The 21,224-nt window shown below is 45.3% G+C and overlaps 1 protein-coding gene across 1 annotated transcript in view; it reads left to right on the forward strand.

The window, feature by feature from the left end:
- IL16 (interleukin 16) overlaps positions 1 to 21,224 on the forward strand; it is a 248,252-nt gene that overhangs the window by 197,100 nt on the left and 29,928 nt on the right. The window contains exon 15 of the mRNA XM_077263616.1: positions 18,729 to 19,770. Coding sequence (XP_077119731.1) covers positions 18,729 to 19,770 — 1,042 coding nt within the window. The remainder of the gene's footprint in view (positions 1 to 18,728; positions 19,771 to 21,224) is intronic.

Here is a 21,224-nt window from a genome sequence, read left to right on the forward strand (position 1 = left end):
ACATTACTTACAAAGGACTTACTAGAATCTACATATTGGCAAGCTGTGCAATGACCACATCTGTGGCACCCTGTGACATTACTCTTAAGCCACGTACCCGTTGGAGAGGTGGTGAAATGACTATGGACAATTCTGTCTTGTAGTGAGCGGGCTTTTTTGTAAGTAATTGTGGGGACATTTCCCAGATGTTCCGAAATGTCCGGGTCCATTTGGAGAACTGACCAGTGTCTCCTAAGGATGTCCCTAACACGAGTTGCGCCATTGTCATAGGTGGTAATAAAACGGATAGCATTGTCATCCTGTTTTTTAGGTACAGGATTCAATAACTCACTGCGGTCCCTACTTTTTGCTTCATGATATGCCTTACTCAAAACGCCACGAGGATAGCCTCTAGCTAGAAATCGCTCTCTTAGTTCCTGAGACTGTGTCTCAAAAACTCGACTATCAGAGCAATTTCTCCGAATTCTAAGGTATTGCCCTTTCGGGATACCTCTCCTAAGATGTGCCGGGTGATGGCTATTTCAATGTAAGAGCGAATTAGTTGCTGTCGGCTTCCTAAACGTGGACATGAGTAGTTCACCATTTTCACCCTTGGTAATCAGAATGTCCAGAAACGGTAGAGTACAGGCATCAATAACTGATGTAAAGTAGAGACCAATGTCATTATGATTCAGTGAGTCTACAAATGTGGTAAACTCCTCTTTAGTGCCCCGCCAGACAATGAGAATGTCATCTATATATTGTGTCCAAATTTCTGAGACATGATATATAGAAGAGTCACTTTCCTCAAAGTCATTACCCAGGACCACTGTCTCCTCCCACCAGCCGAGGAAGAGATTCGCATAGGCCGGAGCACAGGGGCTGCCCATGGCGGTCCCCCTCAGCTGGTGGTAGGTCCTAGAGTTGAAGACAAAGTAGTTATATGTCAAGCAGAAACGGAGAAGCCTTAACACAAAACAATTGTGTTGTTGAAATTGCTGTCCCCTCGTGTTTAGAAAATACTGTATTGCCTCTAGGCCCCTATCATGGGGGATGGAAGAATAAAGGGCCTCAACGTCAATGCTTGCAAGCAACGATTCTGGGCTAATAGTAAGGCCTTCTAGTCGCCGCAGAAGATCCGGAGTGTCCTTCACAAAAGACTGCAGTGCTGAAACAAAAGGAGACAAGACACGATCCAAATAGATGCCTGCATTTTGGCAGAGACTGCCTACCCCCGATACAATAGGCCTGCCCTTAAGGGGATGTAGACCTTTATGTATCTTGGGCAGGCTAAAAAATGTAGCGGTAACTGGGTATTCTGGAAGGATAAAGTCAAACTCGGCTTTGCTGATGTCCCCATCATTAAGACCTTCCTGTAAAATTAGCTGTAACTCATCACGATACTCATTAGTGGGGTTATAAGAAAGGATCTCATACGTCTCTCGATCTGTCAAGATGGATTCACACATATTCTGGTATTGTTCTATCCCAAGAATAACAATATTGCCCCCCTTGTCGGAGGGCTTTATGATTATACTGGTGTCTTGTTCCAGTCGTTTGATTGCTTCCATTTCTTGCCTAGAACAGTTAAAATTGCACTGTATATGGCTCTGAGATAGCTCCCTCAATTCAGAGGTAACTAAATTTGAGAATATATCAATAGCCGAGAGGTCGCCCGAGTTTGGTGGCATCTTTGTACTTTTGTCTTTCAACTGTGTGAAAGGACCCAAGCCCAGGGAATTGGGTTCAATTTCACCAATGCTATGTAGCAATCTTACGTCTGGTAGCATGTCAACTGGGATGCCTAAATCGGAACATATACGAGATTCTTGTTTATGGAAGAACTTTTTCTATCTCAATTTACGCAAAAAGAGGTTTAGATCTTTGACCGCTCTAAACAGATCAAAATCTGTACTTGGAACAAAGGATAGGCCTTTGCGTAGGACTGCCATTTCCAAGTCATCAATGTGTTTATCAGACAGATTGATGACTTGGATTTTGGATTCAGACTGAGTGGAGATAGAATCAGTAGATGAAGGGGAACTCAGCAAAGATACATCCATTATTTCCTCACCTGGGGTTGCCGGTTTTGCAGAGCATAAACCTGATCTAAAAAAACCCCACCCTGTGTGTTCTCTGTTCTTTCTGAAAAACCCCTGGCACCACGGCCCTTGCCCCTCCCCCGGTTTTTACCTCTAACAGATCTCGTTCTATTCTCAGATTCTGAAAAATCAGTATCGGTAGAGGATAATTCAGTTTCTCGGTCAGGAGGGGTAGCTCTAGGGGCTAGTACTAAGTATGCCTTGTTGTCCTTAAAATCCTGAATATCCCTCAGGTATTGGCGGTGCTTCCTCTCTTTTAGATGATATTGGAAGCGTTCAATATGTGTCTGAAGTTTTGTTTCTTTAATTAAAAAGTCAGTTTCTGAAGAGAATTTCTTAGTAATCTCTATGTGTTCCTTTAATTTGTCGTTTAAAGTGGCTAATGTGACTTTTTCTTCCTCCAATAACAGTTGCATAAAACGCAGAGAGCTCTCAGTGGCCTCTCTTTCCCACTTGTGAGTAGGGTTGAGCGAAACGGATCGGTCATTTTCATAAATCGACGACTTTTGGCAAAGTCGGGTTTCGTGAAACCCGACCCGATCCCAGTGTGGGTCGGCCACACGGTTGGCGATCTTCGCGCCAAAGTCGCGTTTCCTATGATGCTTTCAGCGCCTTTTCTCAGCCAATGAAGGTGGACGCAGAGTGTGGGCAGCGTGATGACATAGGTCTCGGTCCCCACCATCTTAGAGAAGGGCATGGCAGTGATTGGCTTGCTCTCTGCGGCGTCACAGGGGCTATAAAGGGGCGTGCACACCGACCGCCACCTTACTGCTGCCGATCTGAGCATAGGTAGAGGTTGCTGCCGCTTCGTCAGAAGCAGGGATAGCGTTAGGCATGGTACATTAACCCCCAAACCGCTTGTGCTGTAGCGATTTCCACTGTCCAACACCACCTTTTGTTTGCAGGGACAGCGGAGGCTAGATTTCTCTTCATCAGCTCTGTAGCTTATTGGGCTGCCCTAGAAGGCTCCCTGATAGCTGCATTGCTGTTTGTACGCCGCTGTGCAAACACACTGCTTTTTTAAAAGCACAAATCCTGTTGCTCCTTCCTTTCTGCACAGCTATCTTGTTTGTTTGTCCACACTTTTGTGTGCAGCAGTCCTTTTTATTGCTGCCTGCCATACTTTTCTGAGATTATTGTAGGGAGATAGTAATTGTAGTACAGTCCCTTTTTTTTTATATATATATATATATATATATATATATATATATATATATATATATATATATATATATATATATATATATATATATATATATATATATATCTTCCAGCCACTTTCTGCCCCTGAAACTGTGTAGTGTAATACAGTGGGCCTGTATTTTTCTGCACTGTCCCACACCTAAAAAGGGAGATTTATATTGCCAATCAGTGCATCTGCGCCAGTCCTGTCTGTGGTATCTCTGTCAGTCATTTTCTGCCACAGAAACTATACTGTAATACAGTGGGCCTGATTTATTCACCAGTCTCCCAAAAACAAAAAAAAGGGAGATTAATATTGCCAAATCTGTGCATCTGTGCCAGTCCTGTCTGTGGTATCTCAGTCTGTCATTTTCTGCCACAGAAACTATACTGTAATACAGTGGGCCAGATTTATTCACTAGTCTCCCAAAAACCAAAAAAGAGGGAGTTTATTATTGCCAAATCTGTGCATCTGCGCTAGTCCTGTCTGTGTTATCTCTGTCAGTCATTTTCTGACATAGAAATTGTGGTGTAATACAGTTGGCCTGATTTATTCACTAGTCTCCCCCCCCCCAAAAAAAAAGGGAGATTTATATTGCCAATCAGTGCATCTGCGCCAGTCCTGTCTGTTGTATCTCTGTCAGTCATTTTCTGCCACAGAAACTATACTGTAATACAGTGGGCCTGATTTATTCTCTAGTCTCCCAAAAACAAAAAAAAGGGAGTTTAATATTGCCAAATCTGTGCATCTGCGCCAGTCCTGTCTGTGGTATCTCTGTCAGTAATTTTCTGCCACAGAAACTATACTGTAATACAGTGGGCCTGATTTATTCACTACTCTCTCTCTCAAAAAAAGGGAGATTAATATTGCCAAATCTGTGCATCTGTGCCAGTCCTGTCTGTGGTATCTCAGTCTGTCATTTTCTGCCACAGAAACTATACTGTAATACAGTGGGCCAGATTTATTCAGCACTCAACCACACATAAAAAGGGAGATTTATATTCACAACAAGTTAACATACACCTTCTACCTTGTTTTTCAGTACCATATAACGGTTGTTAGTATGGTTACATTTTTCCAAGAATGAGGAAGGCTGGTGGAAGAGGTCGTGGCCGTGGGCGGTCATTGCCATCTGGTAATGCTGATGGTGGTGGTGGTGGTGCTGGTGGAGCATCGGGTGGTAGAGGGAAAATCAAAATAGCACCTAAGTCTAGAGTTGTTGAGCCAGCGTCATCGTCCGGCTACACAAGGCCTCGAACGCTACCTCTTCTGGGAGTAGGAAAACCGCTGTTAAAGCCGGAGCAGCAGGAAAAAGTTTTGGCTTTCCTTGCTGACTCTGCCTCTAGCTCTTTCGCCTCCTCTTCGGATAGTTCAAAATTGAAAAGTAGCCAGTCGTCGGTGGATGCTCCCGGTCAGGAACAAGTTGATTCCTTGTGTCCTTCCCCCAAAACAACAGTGAAGGATGCGTCAGGCGACACAACAGGTTACTCCATGGAGCTCTTTACACATACCGTGCCTGGGTTAGAAAGGGAAATAGTTAACAGCCCAATAGAAGATGATTCGGACATGGAGTGCACTGATGCACAGCCACAGATAGATTGTCATGCTGTTCCATTGACTCACATCACTACATTGCCCTTGCAGTGTACTGAGCCAGAAACTGACCCTGATGAGACGATGGTGCCCATTCCCGAATGTTATAGCACCTTACACGGTGACACAGAGATAGTTGAACATGAGATAGAAGAGGAGGTGATAGATGACCCAGTTGTTGACCCAGATTGGCAGCCATTGGGGGAAGAGGGTGCTGCTGGCAGTAGCTCAGAAGCGGAGGAGGAGGATCGGCAGCAGCTATCTACATCACATTTGCTTTCATCTGGCAGGCCCGTCTCTGGCCAAAAAAGTTTGGCAAAACCAAAACCAGTTTTAGGACAGCGTGGCCATCCGGTGAAAGTAACACAGCGTGCAATGCCTGAAAAGGTATTCCATAGTAGGAAGAGTGTAGTGTGGCAATTTTTTACCCAAGATCCGAATGATGAGTGCAAAGTTATCTGTAAGAAAAGCTCAAAAACATTTAGCAGAGGGAAGAATCCCTACAATTTAAATAGAACGTGCATGCTCAGACATGTAACCAGCATGCACTTGCAAGCCTGGAATAACTCCCAAACATCCCCTACCATTGGTGCACCTGCTCAGAATCCAGGTAGTCAGCAACGCTACATCGCTTCCCCCACTGTAAGCCCACCGGTTAGAACAACAACAGCAGCAAATGTGGAGGTGTCGTCGCTAGGGCAAAGCAGTCAGGGAATCACAAGTTTATTGGTAGGAAACACAGCATGTAGGCCTACATCGAGAATACCATCACCAACCCTCTCTCAATCCGCTATGTCCACCACCACCGCAAGTCCCACCATATGCACCTCGCCAGTCCAGCTCACCCTCCAAGAGAATCTCATTAGGAAAAGAAAGTACTCACCCTCTCATCCGAGTACACAGGGTTTGAACGCCCACATTGCTAGACTTATATAGTTAGAGATGATGCCCTACCGGTTGGTTGAAAGCAAAGCTTTCAAAGCCTTGATGGCCTACGCAGTACCACGCTATGAGCTACCCAGTCGACACTTCTTTTCGAGAAAAGCCATCCCAGCCCTCCACCAGCATGTCAAAGACCGCATTCTCCATGCACTGAGGCTCCTCAACCCAGCACAAGCATTGATTTGACACCTGGAACATTGGCCCACATGGCTGATTATGCCTTGCGTATCCTAAAAAGGGACCCCCGCATTATCAAAATGATGACTGATGACGATTACTGGTTGGCCTGCCTCCTGGATCCACGCTATAAAGGGAAATTGCAAAATATCATGCCACATGAGAACCTTGAGCAAATATTGGCTACCAAACAAGCAACTCTTGTAGACCGTTTGGTTCAGGCATTCCCAGCACACAGCGGCGGTGATGGTTCTCACACGAGCTGCAGGGGGCAACATGCAAGTGCAGCGCCCCAGAGTCCTGGTCGTTGCAGTACTGTGGCTCCGCCGCTAAGGGGGGCTATGGTACGTCTGATGGCACTGAAGGAGTTCATCTGACCAGGTATCACAGACACCAATACACTTCACAGTCTGGCCTCCAGGGGGAGCTAAGGGTTCTATTTATTAGGCCACTCCTCACAATCTGGTAAAACTGGGGGTTAGGCAGGAAGTTAGGGAGAAAGCTGACTGGGTTGGAACCAGGCAACACCTTGTGGCAGAGGGTGTTGTGGGGGAAGATTCAGAGGGGTCCCTGTCAGGGGTGGAATCCTGACAGAGGCCTAGCAACCAGAGAGAACGTTACGGGACCGCGCCTGCACGATATAGCGGCGGTACCCCAAGAAAGGACAAGAAGCGAGGTTTATCGTGCTGAGTGAGAAACGAGATCAACGCAACAAGGAGAATACCAGTAGGAGTCGTGCTGGAAGACGAGGCAACATCCTATTGAGGCGCATAACCGGTGGCCGGAACGCCAAGGAAGTATAGAGCTCCAAGCCAAACTTCAAACCTACGGCAGGACAGTCAGTTACAGGCGGGCTGTCTCACCCAGACCCAGGAAGACACAGGGGGGTAACAACAGGAGTGGGGCGACGCTGGAGTCCCGGAAGAGCTCCGAGCCTCCCCGTCATACGGGTGCGTCCTAACCGTAAGATCAGGGGGACGTAGAGGGAGAACATCAGAATCGAGTTGTGAGGGAACACGAGAAACAGACACAACAGTTGTGGGTGCTATCCTGTAAGCACAGCAGGGGAGGACCACAACACACAAGCGCAGGAAGGTAGGCACAGATTTCCACCTGCAAAGGGAACTCTGGAGGTGCCATCGGACCGGCCGGACTTGCGCAGCCTGGTTAACCGTATTCCGGATTGAGGACTCAGAAGCCTTCAGTAAAGAGGTAAAGAGACTGCAACCTGGTGTCCTCGTTATTGACCGCGACCGGCACTACACCGCACCATAACATCAGCACCATACCACCACCTTTCATTGTGCGCCCCTCAGCAGGGTCACGGACCGGGTCTAGCCACCGTGACAACCCCAGAGCAGAGACTCAGAGGCCCGGTACCGGGTACCCCTCGGCCCTGCGGCAGTGGGGGCGCTGCACAAGAGGTGTTAGAGGGGCACAAGTCAGAAGTGGCGTTGGACAGAGGGGTTTTATGACCAGGTTGTGGAGTGATTTCGCAATGACCGCAGACACGACAGGTACTGCTGCATCAATTCAAAGTGACAGGAGACAACATTTGTCCAGTATGGTTACTAACTATTTTTCCTCCCTTATCGATGTTCTCCCTCACACGTCATTCCCCTTTGATTACTGGGCATCTAAAATAGACAACTGGTCTGAATTGGCAGAATATGCATTACAGGAGCTCGCTTGCCCAGCTGCTAGCGTGCTATCAGAAAGAGTATTCAGTGCTGCTGGTTCAATACTGACAGAAAAAAGGACTCGTCTGGCTACCCAAAATATTGATGATCTAACCTTCATTAAAATGAACCAATCATGGATTTCTAATTATTTTGCCCCACCTTCCCCTGCTGACACGTATCTTTCCTGTAAAAAGGTTTTGCTTTTGGACTCCTCTTAGTGACTGATCCAATTCCTCCATTTGCAGCTGCAGTATGTCCATCATAGGCCATTTTAACACCTCCCTAAATGGCCTGACTCCACCCACGGGGCCGTGGTCACCACTTTGCGCAAGCACCCGTGCGAGTGCCGTTTGCCTGGACAGGTGGGTGTGCCCACTTTTGGGAGACGGCACTGGCACAGGGTCCCTCATAGTACAATGATGTGTCTCTGGCGGTGGTGGCGCACACCCATCAGACACCCCGTCGTAACATGAGGGGCCCTAGGCCAGTACCGCCGCCCACGAGAGAGTGTCCCCCCCCCCCAGCTCAAACAGTGCTCTACCACTTGCAAAATTACCTCTCACTGCTCCACCACTGTTTAGTCTGTGCTGTTAAATCCTTCAATTGGAACTGCCAATACCAATTTGTTGACATGATTGTTGCTAGTAAAAATATTCAGGGGCCCTGTCCTACATTTACACCAGTTAATACTTTGCGCCAACTACCACTGTCTGCAAGTCAGCAGAGGAGCCCACCCCTGTACCTAGGTATGCCACCTGTTTATTTGTGAAATTTTTTTTTTACAAGACATTAACCTCACTTTATTATTTTGGCCTACTAACTGTGTCAGACACTCCTTACAGTTGTCCTCCACTGAACAAAGCTAGGCCGCCTGCGTACTCCTGTAACCTATGTTTAACTGCATTTTGCCAATTCCTTTTTTTGGCCCTACTAACTGTGTCTGCCCCTCGGTGCAATCATCCTCCGCTGACCACACCAATGCTGCCTGTGTACCCCTGTAACCTATTTAAAACTGCATAGAGCCTACTTTTTTTATTTTAGGCCTAGTAAGTCTGCGCCACTCCTTCCAATCGTCCTCCGCTGACCACACCAATGCTGCCTGTGTACCCCTGTAACCTATTTAAACCTGCATAGAGCCTGCTTTTTTATTTTAGGCCTAGTAAGTTCGCGCCACTCCTTCCAATCGTCTTCCGCTGACCACACCAATGCTGCCTGTGTACCCCTGTAACCTATTTAAACCTGCATAGAGCCTACTTTTTTATTTTAGGCCTAGGAAGTCTGTCTGCGGTCCCTCCTTGCAATCGTCCTCCGCTGACCACACCAATGCTGCCTGTGTACACCTGTAACCTATTTAAACCTGCATAGAGCCTACTTTTTTATTTTAGGCCTAGGAAGTCTGTCTGCGGTCCCTCCTTGCAATCGTCCTCCGCTGACTACACCAATGCTGCCTGTGTACCCCTGTAGCCTATTTAAACCTGCATAGAGCCTGCTTTTTTATTTTAGGCCTAGGAAGTCTGTCTGCGGTCCCTCCTTGCAATCGTCCTCCGCTGACCACAGCAATGCTGCCTGTGTACCCCTGTAGCCCATTTAAACCTGCATAGAGCCTACTTTTTTATTTTAGGCCTAGGAAGTCTGTCTGTGGTCCCTCCTTGCAATCGTCCTCCGATGACCACACCAATGCTGCCTGTGTACCCCTGTAACCTATTTAAAACTGCATAGAGCCTACTTTTTTTATTTTAGGCCTAGTAAGTCTGCGCCACTCCTTCCAATTGTCTTCCGCTGACCACACCAATGCTGCCTGTGTACCCCTGTAACCTATTTAAACCTGCATAGAGCCTGCTTTTTTATTTTAGGCCTAGTAAGTCTGCGCCACTCCTTCCAATCGTCCTCCGCTGACCACAATAATGCTGCCTGTGTACCCCTGTAACCTATTTAAAACTGCATAGAGCCTACTTTTTTATTTTAGGCCTAGGAAGTCTGTCTGCGGTCCCTCCTTGCAATCGTCCTCCGCTGACCACACCAATGCTGCCTGTGTACCCCTGTAGCCTATTTAAACCTGCATAGAGCCTGCTTTTTTTTTTTAGGCCTAGGAAGTCTGTCTGCGGTCCCTTCTTGCAATCGTCCTCCGCTGACCACACCAATGCTGCCTGTGTACCCCTGTAGCCTATTTAAAACTGCATAGAGCCTCCTGTTTTATTTTAGGCCTAGGAAGTCTGTCTGCGGTCCCTCCTTGCAATCGTCCTCTGATGACCACACCAATGCTGCCTGTGTACCCCTGTAACCAATTTAAAACTGCATAGAGCCAACTTTTTTATTTAACACATACTACCTTTGTCTGTCTGCGCCACTCAATACCGCTGTCCTCCATTGAAAAAGCTGAGCTTCAATCTTCAGGCTTTCGGCCTGTATTTAGAATTTTAAACTGCATTTGACCTACTAGTTTGGGTGGGCCTAGTAACGGTGTCTGCCGCTCCTGGGTTTTCTCCTGTTTGGTTTTCCTGAGCTTCAATCTTCAGGCTTTCGGCCTACATTTTAAATATTAAACTGCATTTGGGCTACTAGTTTGGGTGGGCCTAGTAACGGTGTCTGCCGCACCTTGGTGTTGTCCTGTGTTGGTTTTCCTGAGCTTCAATCTTCAGGCTTTCGGCCTACATTTTAAATATTAAACTGCATTTGGCCTACTACTTTGGTTGGGCCTAGTAACGGTGTCTGCCGCTCCTGGGTTTTCTCCTGTTTGGTTTTCCTGAGCTTCAATCTTCATGCTTTCGGCCTACATTTTAAATATTAAACTGCATTTGGGCTACTAGTTTGGGTGGCCCTAGTAACGGTGTCTGCTGCCCCTTGCTTGTCTCCTCCACTGAATAAAGATGAGCTTCAATCTTCAGGCTTTTGTCCTAGATCAGGTATTAAACTGCATTTGGGCTTCTTGTTTGGTTGGACCCCAGTAACGGTGTCTGCTGCCCCTTGCTTGTCTCCTCCACTGAATAAAGCTGAGCTTCAATCTTCAGGCTTTCGGCCTAGATCAGATGTGAAACTGCATTTGGCCTACTTGTTTGGTTGGGCCTACTAACGGTGTCTGCCGCTGCTTGTTGTTCTCCTCCACTGAACAAAGCAGTGCCGCCTGTTTACTCCTGTTACCAATTTTGAACTGCATTTGGCCCACTTTATTACTTGGGCCTACTAACTGTGTCTGCCACTCATTACAGTTGTCCTCCACTGAACAAAGCATTGCCGCCTGTTTAGTCCTGTTACCACATTTGAATTGCATTTAGCCTACTTTATTCTTTGGGCCTACTAACTGTGTTTCCTTCTCATCCTGCCCATTGCCCATCCACTGCTAGATGAGTCTGCTGGTACATTGACCCAAACCACTACATTCTCCTTGCACTCTACACAGCCAGAGTCTGACCCTGCTGAAAGTCAGGTTCCCCTTCCCGCATTCTATACCACCTTACACAGTGACAAAGAGGAAGGTGCAGATGAAAGTGCAGGTTCCTTCATCAGGTGGGGAGGGGCATACTCGTTGGCGACGTCACTGGCACAGGGCCCCTCAGAGTACGCAAAAGTGTCGCTGCCGGTGGGAGGCGCCCCCGCCGTGCAAACACACCGCTGTACTTTGAGGGGCCCTGTGCCAGTGCCAATGCGAACGAGTGGGCCCCCCCTGCTTGATCAGGATCACAGCACTTGCAAAGTTGAAATACTTACCTCTCCCTGCTCCACCGCCGTGATGTAGTCCGCGTTTCCTGGGCCCACGAAAAACTTGAGCCAGCCCTACCCCCCCCACAACTTTAGCCAAATTACGCCCAATTTTCAATGCCTAGCTATTATTATAAGGTAAATTAAGATTGACAAGCTTAAGTGACAAGAATTGATGTTTTTGACATTAAAATGGGCACTGTAGGTGTTTTCCAGTCCTCCACTCACTGCCGACTTTGATTCCCCATTGACTTACATTGGGTTTCGTGTTTCGGTCGATCCCCGACTTTGCGCGATAATCGGACGATTTCACTCGACTCGACTTTTGACAAAGTCGGGTTTCGCGAAACCCGACTCGATCCTTAAAAAGCAAAAGTCGCTCAACCCTACTTGTGAGTGAAAGTAGAGTTTTTATGTCTACTGGTTGCCGACAAGTTGATCCTTAAACCTCGTGGAACAATTTTGGCCTTCAGGCAGGGCCGTATTTGGTGAGGGCACGTGCCTAGGGTGGTGACAATGCAGGGGGCGGCACCTGAGCAAGGTTTTTTTTTAAATAAAAGCTGGGTCACCTCCCGACCGACCCCGCCCCCCCCGGCCGCCCGCCCGCCTCCCACCCACCCTCCTTGAAGATGATACTCACCCTGCTCCAGCGATGCCTAGTCTCGGCTTCTGCAGCGCTCCTGAATGAGCAGTCACGTGGTACCGCTCATTAAGGTCATGAATATTCGCATATTCATGACCTTAATGAGCGGTATCCCATGACCGCTCACGCAAGAAGAAGGTGCTGCACCGGGAGTCGGGACCGAGCCAGAGGGACATCGGTGCGGCAGCGCGGTGAGGAACAGGTGAGTATGAGGGACGGGGGGACAGGGGGGGGGATGAAGGAGGATGGTAAGCAGCGCCATTCAAGATGGGAGCGGGGGGGTGGGATGGAGTGGAGAGATGAGCCATGCATATAGGGGGGTGAATATGAGCCATGCATACAGGAGGGGGAAATATGAGCCATGCAGGGGGGGAATATGAGCCATGCATACAGGGGGGGAATATGAGCCATGCATACAGGGGTGTGTGAAATATGAGCCATGCATACAGGGGGGGATATGAGCCATGCACACAGGAGGGGGAATATAAGCCATGCATGCAGGAGGGGGAATATGAGCCATGCATACGGGGGGGGGGAATATGAGCCATGCATACAGGAGGGGAAATATGAGCCATGGATACAGGGGGTAATATGAGCCATGCATACAGGAGGGGAGTCATCATACAGTATTAAGCATCATGTGGGATCATTATACATTATGGAGAACTGTGTGTGGCCGTTATACAGTATGGAGTATCATGTGTGGCCAATGGCCATTATACAGTATGGAGCATCATGTGTGGCCGTTATACAGTATGGAGCATCATGTGTGGCCAATGGCCATTATACAGTATGGAGCATATGTGTGGCCGTTATACAGTATGGAGCATCATGTGGGATCATTATACAGTATGGAGAACTGTGTGTGGCCGTTATACAGTATGGAGCACTATGTGTGGCCATTATACAATATGGAGCACTATGTGTAGCCATTATACAGTATGGAGCACTGTGTGGCCACTATACATTATGGAGCATCATGTGTGGCCATTATACACTATGGAGCATCATGTGTGGCCATTATACAGTATTGAGCATCATGTGTGGCCATTATACAGTATGGAGAACTGTGTGTGGCCATTATACAGTATGGAGCATCATGTGTGGCGGCCGTTATACAGTATTGAGCATCATGTGTGGCCATTATACAGTATGGAGCACTGTGGCCATATTTTTTTGTTTATAATTATTGTATATAAAACAATGTGATCAGCAGTGCTAAATGGCTGTGGTTGGGACGTGGATATGGGTGTGACTAGTTGTGAAATGGGTGTGGTCAGAGGCGTGGCCTAAAATTTGCCGCAGTGCACTACGCACGCCGCAAACTTTATACCTCCTTCCCTTCTTCAAAAGTTGGGAGGTATGGTACCGCATTTGCCAGATCATGGCAAGTGCCGCAAATCCCATAGGGAATGAATGAGGCCAAAAGCAGTGTTGCTGTAAGTGAACCGTTACGCGGCAGATGCAGAAAAACTGCCCGATCTGCTGCAAAAGGCGACTTTCACATCAGCGATTCTTGCCAAAGTCACTGCCGATAGTGTCATACTCACCAAAGGGGGAGGCAGCACTAAAAGTGCCTAGGGCAGCAGAAACTCTAAATACGGCCCTGCCTTCAGGTAACTCTCCAAACTTTGAACCTCCCACCAGAACACATAGAGATTACTAAGAAATTCTCTTCAGAAACTGACTTTTTCATTAAAGAAACAAAACTTCAGACACATATTGAACGCTTCCAATATCATCTAAAAGAGAGGAAACACTGCCAATACCTGAGGGATATTCAGGATTTTAAGGACAACAAGGCATACTTAGTACTAGCCCCTAGACCTACCCCTCCTGACCAAGAAACTGAATTGTCCTCTACCGATACTGATTTTTCAGAATCTGAGAATGGAACGAGATCTGTTAGAGGTAAAAACCGGGGGAGGGGCAAGGGCCGTGGTGCCAGGGGTTTTTCAGATAGAACAGAGAACACACAGGGTGGGTTTTTTTTAGATCAGGTTTATGCTCTGCAAAACCGGCAACCCCAGGTGAGGAAATAATGGATGTATCTTTGCTGAGTTCCCCTTCATCTACTCATTCTATCTCCACTCAGTCTGAATCCAAAATCCAAGTCATCAATCTGTCTGATAAACACATTGATGACTTGGAAATGGCAGTCCTACGCAAAGGCCTATCCTTTGTTCCAAGTACAGATTTTGATCTGTTTAGAGCGGTCAAAGATCTAAACCTCTTTTTGCGTAAATTGAGATGGAAAAAGTTCTTCCATAAACAAGAATCTCGTATATGTTCCGATTTAGGCATCCCAGTTGACATGCTACCAGACGTAAGATTGCTACATAGCATTGGTGAAATTGAACCCAATTCCCTGGGCTTGGGTCCTTTCACGCAGTTGAAAGACAAAAGTACAAAGATGCCACCAAACTCGGGCGACCTCTCGGCTATTGATATATTCTCAAATTTAGTTACCTCTGAATTGAGGGAGCTATCTCAGAGCCATATACAGTGCAATTTTAACTGTTCTAGGCAAGAAATGGAAGCAATCAAACTGGAACAAGACACCAGTATAATCATAAAGCCCTCCGACAAAGGGGGGCAATATTGTTATTTTTGGGATAGAACAATACCAGAATATGTGTGAATCCATCTTGACAGATCGAGAGACGTATGAGATCCTTTCTTATAACCCCACTAATGAGTATCGTGATGAGTTACAGCTAATTTTACAGGAAGGTCTTAATGATGGGGTCATCAGCAAAGCCGAGTTTGACTTTATCCTTCCAGAATACCCAGTTACCGCTACATTTTATAGCCTGCCCAAGATACATAAAGGTCTACATCCCCTTAAGGGCAGGCCTATTGTATCGGGGGTAGGCAGTCTCTGCCAAAATGCAGGCATCTATTTGGATCGTGTCTTGTCTCCTTTTGTTTCAGCACTGCAGTCTTTTGTGAAGGACACTCTGGATCTTCTGCGGCGACTAGAAGGCCTTACTATTAGCCCAGAATCGTTGCTTGCAAGCATTGACGTTGAGGCCCTTCATTCTTCCATCCCCCATGATAGGGGCCTAGAGGCAATACGGTATTTTCAAAACACGAGGGGACAGCAATTTCAACAACACAATTGTTTTGTGTTAAGGCTTCTCCGTTTCTGCTTGACACATAACTACTTTGTCTTCAACTCTAGGACCTACCACCAGCTGAGGGGGACCGCCATGGGCAGCCCCTGTGCTCCGACCTATGCGAATCTCTTCCTCGGCTGGTGGGAGGAGACAGTGGTTCTTGGTAATGACTTTGAGGAAAGTGACTCTTCTATATATCGTGTCTCAGAAATTTGGACACGATATATAGATGACATTCTCATTGTCTGGCGGGCACTAAAGAGGAGTTTACCACATTTGTAGACTCACTGAATCATAATGACATTGGTCTCTACTTTACATCAGTTATTGATGCCTGTACTCTACCGTTTCTGGACATTCTGATTACCAAGGGTGAAAATGGTGAACTATTCACGTCCACGTTTAGGAAGCCGACAGCAACTAATTCGCTCTTACATTGGAATAGCCATCACCCGGCACATCTTAGGAGAGGTATCCCGAAAGGGCAATACCTTCGAATTCGGAGAAATTGCTCTGATAGTCGAGTTTTTGAGACACAGTCTCAGGAACTAAGAGAGCGATTTCTAGCTAGAGGCTATCCTCGTGGCTTTTTGAGTAAGGCATATCATGAAGCAAAAAGTAGGGACCGCAGTGAGTTATTGAATCCTGTACCTAAAAAACAGGATGACAATGCTGTCCATTTTATTACCACCTATGACAATGGCGCAACTCGTGTTAGGGACATCCTTAGGAGACACTGGTCAGTTCTCCAAATGGACCCGGACATTTCGGAACATCTGGGAAATGTCCCCACAATTACTTACAAAAAAGCCCGCTCACTACAAGACAGAATTGTCCATAGTTATTTCACCACCTCTCCAACGGGTACGTGGCTTGAGTAATGTCACAGGGTGCCACAGATGTGGTCATTGTACAGCTTGCCAATATGTAGATTCTAATAAGTCCTTTGTAAGTAATGTCACTGGTAAAAAGTATCCAATCAGACAGTTCATTAACTGTAGTACGAAGGGGGTCAACTATAGGGCCTCATGTGCCTGTGGCATGGAATACATAGGCAAGACGATTAGAGAATTTAAAAGGAGAATCGGTGAGCACATTGGCGATGTCACACACAATAGGGACACACCTGTATCTCGACATGTCAATCACTCGCATAATGGACAAACTAAAAATCTACGTTTTGTAGCTATAGAAAAAGTCTCTGCACCCATTCGGGGGGGCAACTGGGACCAGTTGCTGTTACAGAAGAAGGCAAAATGGATTTTTTATTTGAATACTGTTTCACCTTACGGTCTTAACGATCAAATTAATTATGGATGCTTTATTTGATGTGTCTGTCTGAATTTCCCTTCTTTTTTTTCCTTGGTTGATACCTAATTGTCAGCTCACACATAATGTGTGCCTTTCCAAAAATCCTTTTTTTCGTCACCTCTTTTTGGGATTTGTATATTTATTGATTGATATCATTATGGCCTCAATTGCATCAACAACATATGGGGCATCTTTGTTACAATAATCTCAGATGGTTATGTTGTTTCTCTTCCTCGAGCATTCCTAGATAACACTGTGAAGGAATGGAATGAGGTTCAGTTCCTTATATGCTGGGGACCATAGGGCTAAATTTCTGTTACATGTGCGCATGTTTCGTGTTTGTTTTGGTTATGCACATTTGTTGGATATGTTTAAAGCTTTCTATGCTGGCATTAGCACGCTCAACCTTATTATAGGCTATCTTTGGCCATTTTGGAGCAGTCTGTGACCCTCTTTGCCCATTGGCAGGCGTATTCTTAGAGACGCGTAGTCTTGTTTGAGTGTCCACTTGTTTACATGTGCGCATGCGCCGTCTCACTAGATAGATGAGGGCGTCTTTTCCATAACTTTATTGTTTTGATATGTGAGCGCCAGTTTTTTTCTAATTAGGCCATTCTTAGTTACATTATAGTAGCCCGATATATTTTATTGCCCACTGGCGTTTGTCTCCATGGAGACACTAGCGCCTCGTTTACGTGCCATGTTGTGAGCATCCTGGTATCTTAGCATTGCTCGTCAACCTCTGGCAGTTACTTCGCTTGTCTCTATGGTGACATTGATGCTTCGCTCACGTGCTGTGATGCGAGCGCCTTGGTATCCTAGCATTGTTCGTCAACTTCCGGTTGTTACCGAAAGTTACTGTCCTCGTGGTTTCACAGCGGATCTATGGCGTTCGTAATACCGCTAGAAGAGATCTGACAGGTAAAATGCATTGCTCTATTGGGTATTAGATACTGCAGTATGTTTTTTCTATCTCTGGTAAATCCCGCAGTGCACACCCTGTGTTATTGCAATGCGGCATGCACCATCTGTATAATTAAGCCTGTCACATGATCCTGGTATAGGATGTGATAGGCTACCTATGCCCTTTAGCACACTATTTAAGGAGAACTGATTGTTTGTCCCACCCTCTGCAGTGTAGCATAGAGGGTGGCAGGTCTCTATGTTCCTTCACATAGCAATAGCACTAATGCACTTTATCTCCCATGCAAGCTAGTCCCCTGATGATTCGGCTTGAAAGAAACGCGTTGGGACACCCAAATAGGGAGAGTGCAGGGCTTGTTATTATTTAGGGGTAGATGTGGACTGCCCTTGTAAGGGCGGGAGCTTGGGGATTCAGCTTTATTGATAGCCCCTCAGGGTTTGACAGGGCATTGTCTCCCGACACTGTTGTTTAATGGACTCTCCTACTTCAGCAAGCTTCAGCTCCGCCTGACTGGTCCTCGGCAATTGGTGAGATCATTCCAATATTGATATATGTATGATACACTTGTTATCTTACCAATTGACCTCACCCCTCTTTTTCATTCCTTATGATACCTGCTGATATTTATGCAATCAGGGTTGCCTATTTGTTTATTTCAGAAATGTCGTTGCATGTGTGCATCGCTATTAATAAATAAGGCACCTTGGGATTTAGTGATAGCACATTAGGCCATTGCAAGTGTTGTCTTCACTAAACCCCTTGAAGTACTAATTCAGAAATGGTATATTCCTTAAACAGGTTACACCACACAGTACTTCCTCTTTTTTTTTTTTAAAAAAAAAAGTCTTTTTGGTGACGTCACTTTGATTTTTATTTTTTAACACAATAAAAGTTAAGTTTTATAATTCCTGCTTATGCTACGTTCCCAGAGCTTTGGTAGGATCATTTGATATTATTCAAATTATTTAGTGCTTTTTTCATGGACTCACAGAATCCAAGTTTGATGCAAAATAGGATATTAATTAAAAATTGCAGATCCTTCATTAGTTTTGATCCAGATTATGGTGGTATCATAATAAAAGGGGCTGCCTTTTTGTCTCTGCATCATCTGTTAAGGAGAGGGAGACTGACTTAGCTATTTAACTGAGCCAGAAACCCAGTTATCTTCATGTACAGATACAGTCAGTGTTGAAAATAATAGGAAACTGGACCTGACAGGACCAGGTAAGGGGGCTAAAATAGGACGACCCAAGCATACCATATCATACCATAAAGTACAGTACATCATGCATATCTTAAAATATAAAGTATATTTTCTGCAGGTGGACAGCCCCTTTTTAACAATTATACAATTACTTTTATTTTATGTTTTATAGGAAATCCTCGTGTATCACATCATAAGCCATTATTGAGGCGACAGGCCCATGTTGATTACAGCCTTGATACAGCTCCAGAAGATCCTTGGGTCAGGATATCTGACTGTATTAAAAATTTATTTAGTCCCATATTATCAGAAGATTGTAATCTAATGGATCTTGATGGAAGAATTAGCACAAGAGTGGATAGTTCAACTGCTGTTCAACAAGAGCAGCCACAAGCTCAGGGTATGGAATGTGGTTCCTACACATGCAGAAGTGAAGAAGTTGGGAACTTGAAGAAAGGACCACCAGTCGCACCCAAGCCAGCTTGGTTTCGTCAGAGTTTAAGAGGGTCTAAGAATGTAGACAGAACATCAGAGAATGCCTCTCTTGTTAAACCCAGGGAAACTAGTAACAGTTTTAGACCTCAAATTTCCAGTAGGGCATCATCAATCAAACAGAGAATAAGTTCATTTGAAACTTTTAGTACACCACAGCCACCAACGAAAGTGAATGATAAGCCCAATGCTCGATATCCAGCCCAACAGGAAGAGGCTGTTAACAAGGAACTAGAAGTAGAATGTGTTACTGTTTCATTCAATAAGGTCACTGTTAACTCAGTAGAAAGTCAAATAAAAGAAATTAGTGATCCTCTGATAGTGTCTCCTGTAGACAAGAATGGAAATAGCGAGTCGCACTCTCCGCCAAAGTTACTGAGTACAAGACGAAGTAGCAGTACCAGTAATGAATCACATCACCATTCTTCATATACGGAACTCGCTGAGCCTTTACCACTGAAGACTCCAAGTCAAAGATCAAGGAGTTATCCTCTGACATCCACACCATCCATTGATAACAGCGGGATATCAGAGAACTGCAGCAAAATCTATTCTATAAGCAACCAGGTGTCTTCTGCCCTGATGAAATCCTTGCTGGCCTTCCCTCAGTCGCCATGTGTACAGGGAAGTGATATATGGCAATTTGAGCCGACTGCTGGAGGAGAAAGCTCATCAGGTTCATCAAATGAGAATCAACATTTGGACACAGGATTTTCTGTAAAGTAAGACAATCTGTTAAATAGTTATATAATGCAGTCATTGTGTAATGTCCTGTACAGCTACCTGTAATAATACATTTGTCATGATCTCCGGGATTCAAAGCATCAGAAACAGGTAAGGACTGGGACTGAAATTCAACCCTGGCATTCGAAATCACATGGGCCCATGCCGTCCCCGTCCCCAAGCACTAGATGGGATATATTACTAATATTACCCTGGATGGAGATTTACTACAAGACCAATATTTCTAATCATTTCCATGGTCTGCTGTGATAAGTGATGGAGTTGGCAACTTTGTGCTCCATAACAACTCTTAACAGTATGAATGTCTTGAGAACACCAATTCTGTTAACAATGTAGCAGACAAGGTGGCCCATGACCAGACAGGCCCTTCTGGCATTTGCCAAAATTGCCAGATGGTCAGTCCGGCCCTGATCGGAAATTTCTACATCCCTGTCAGTAGTATTGTGGACATCATTCATAACTGACAATACAAATTAAAAAGATTCATATACCGACACTGTGGTGTTTCTATACCTAGACATATGCACACTGTATAGTATTGGCTATAAATGAAGGTTGGGAGTGATGTTCAAGGATTTTGTTTATTCCTAGTAGAGAATGTTTTTCATTCTGCTTATCCCAATGATCCCATTATCACCAGACTCCCCTGGGAACATGATATAAGCATTAATTTCTCCAATGATAGTGCTACTACACAGTTGTGCGCATGCCATTGTATTGGTAATAGATTATTTGTATAATTTTGGTGGATATGTTTCAACATTAGTCCTATTATTTCTACAACAGGTGCATTGGGTTATGATTTCAATATGAAAAGTAAAAAGTAATGTATCATTCGAGTTTCAAAATATGAAATTGTGTCCCTGCACTTAGGATGAGGTATTGAGATTATCCTAATTTGGTTACATAAAGCTATGTCCAGTGATAACATTAAGGCCGGAGTCACACTACCATAGAATATGGCCGAGTGCTATGAGAGAAAACATCTCATAACATTTGGCCCAGTGTTAATCTATGGGGCAGCTCACATCAGCGTTTTTTTCTCAGGTATATTCGACGTGCGTGTCACAGCATGCTACTATTGTACGTGTATATCGCCCGAGACTCGCCAATGCAAGCCTATGGGTGCAAGAAAAAAATTGCACATCACTCTGACCATGTGAGTGCTGTCTGATTTTTATGCACCTGTGTCCTTTGAAAAGCCAGCAATTCAAGTGCCGCACACAGTAAAATCACAGAGTGACAGGTTAGAATAGATAGAATAGATATATACACATAGGATAGGTAAATATATAGATGTCAGTGACATATATATATATATATATATATACATATATATATATATATTTATATATATATATACACATATTACATAGATGGAAAGATAGTAGAAAAGCTGGCAATTCAGCAGCTGCATAGTGTAAAATCACAG

The sequence above is a fragment of the Ranitomeya variabilis genome, chromosome 5 (genome assembly GCF_051348905.1).
Source record: "Ranitomeya variabilis isolate aRanVar5 chromosome 5, aRanVar5.hap1, whole genome shotgun sequence".
In the NCBI taxonomy this organism is placed as follows: domain Eukaryota; kingdom Metazoa; phylum Chordata; class Amphibia; order Anura; family Dendrobatidae; genus Ranitomeya; species Ranitomeya variabilis.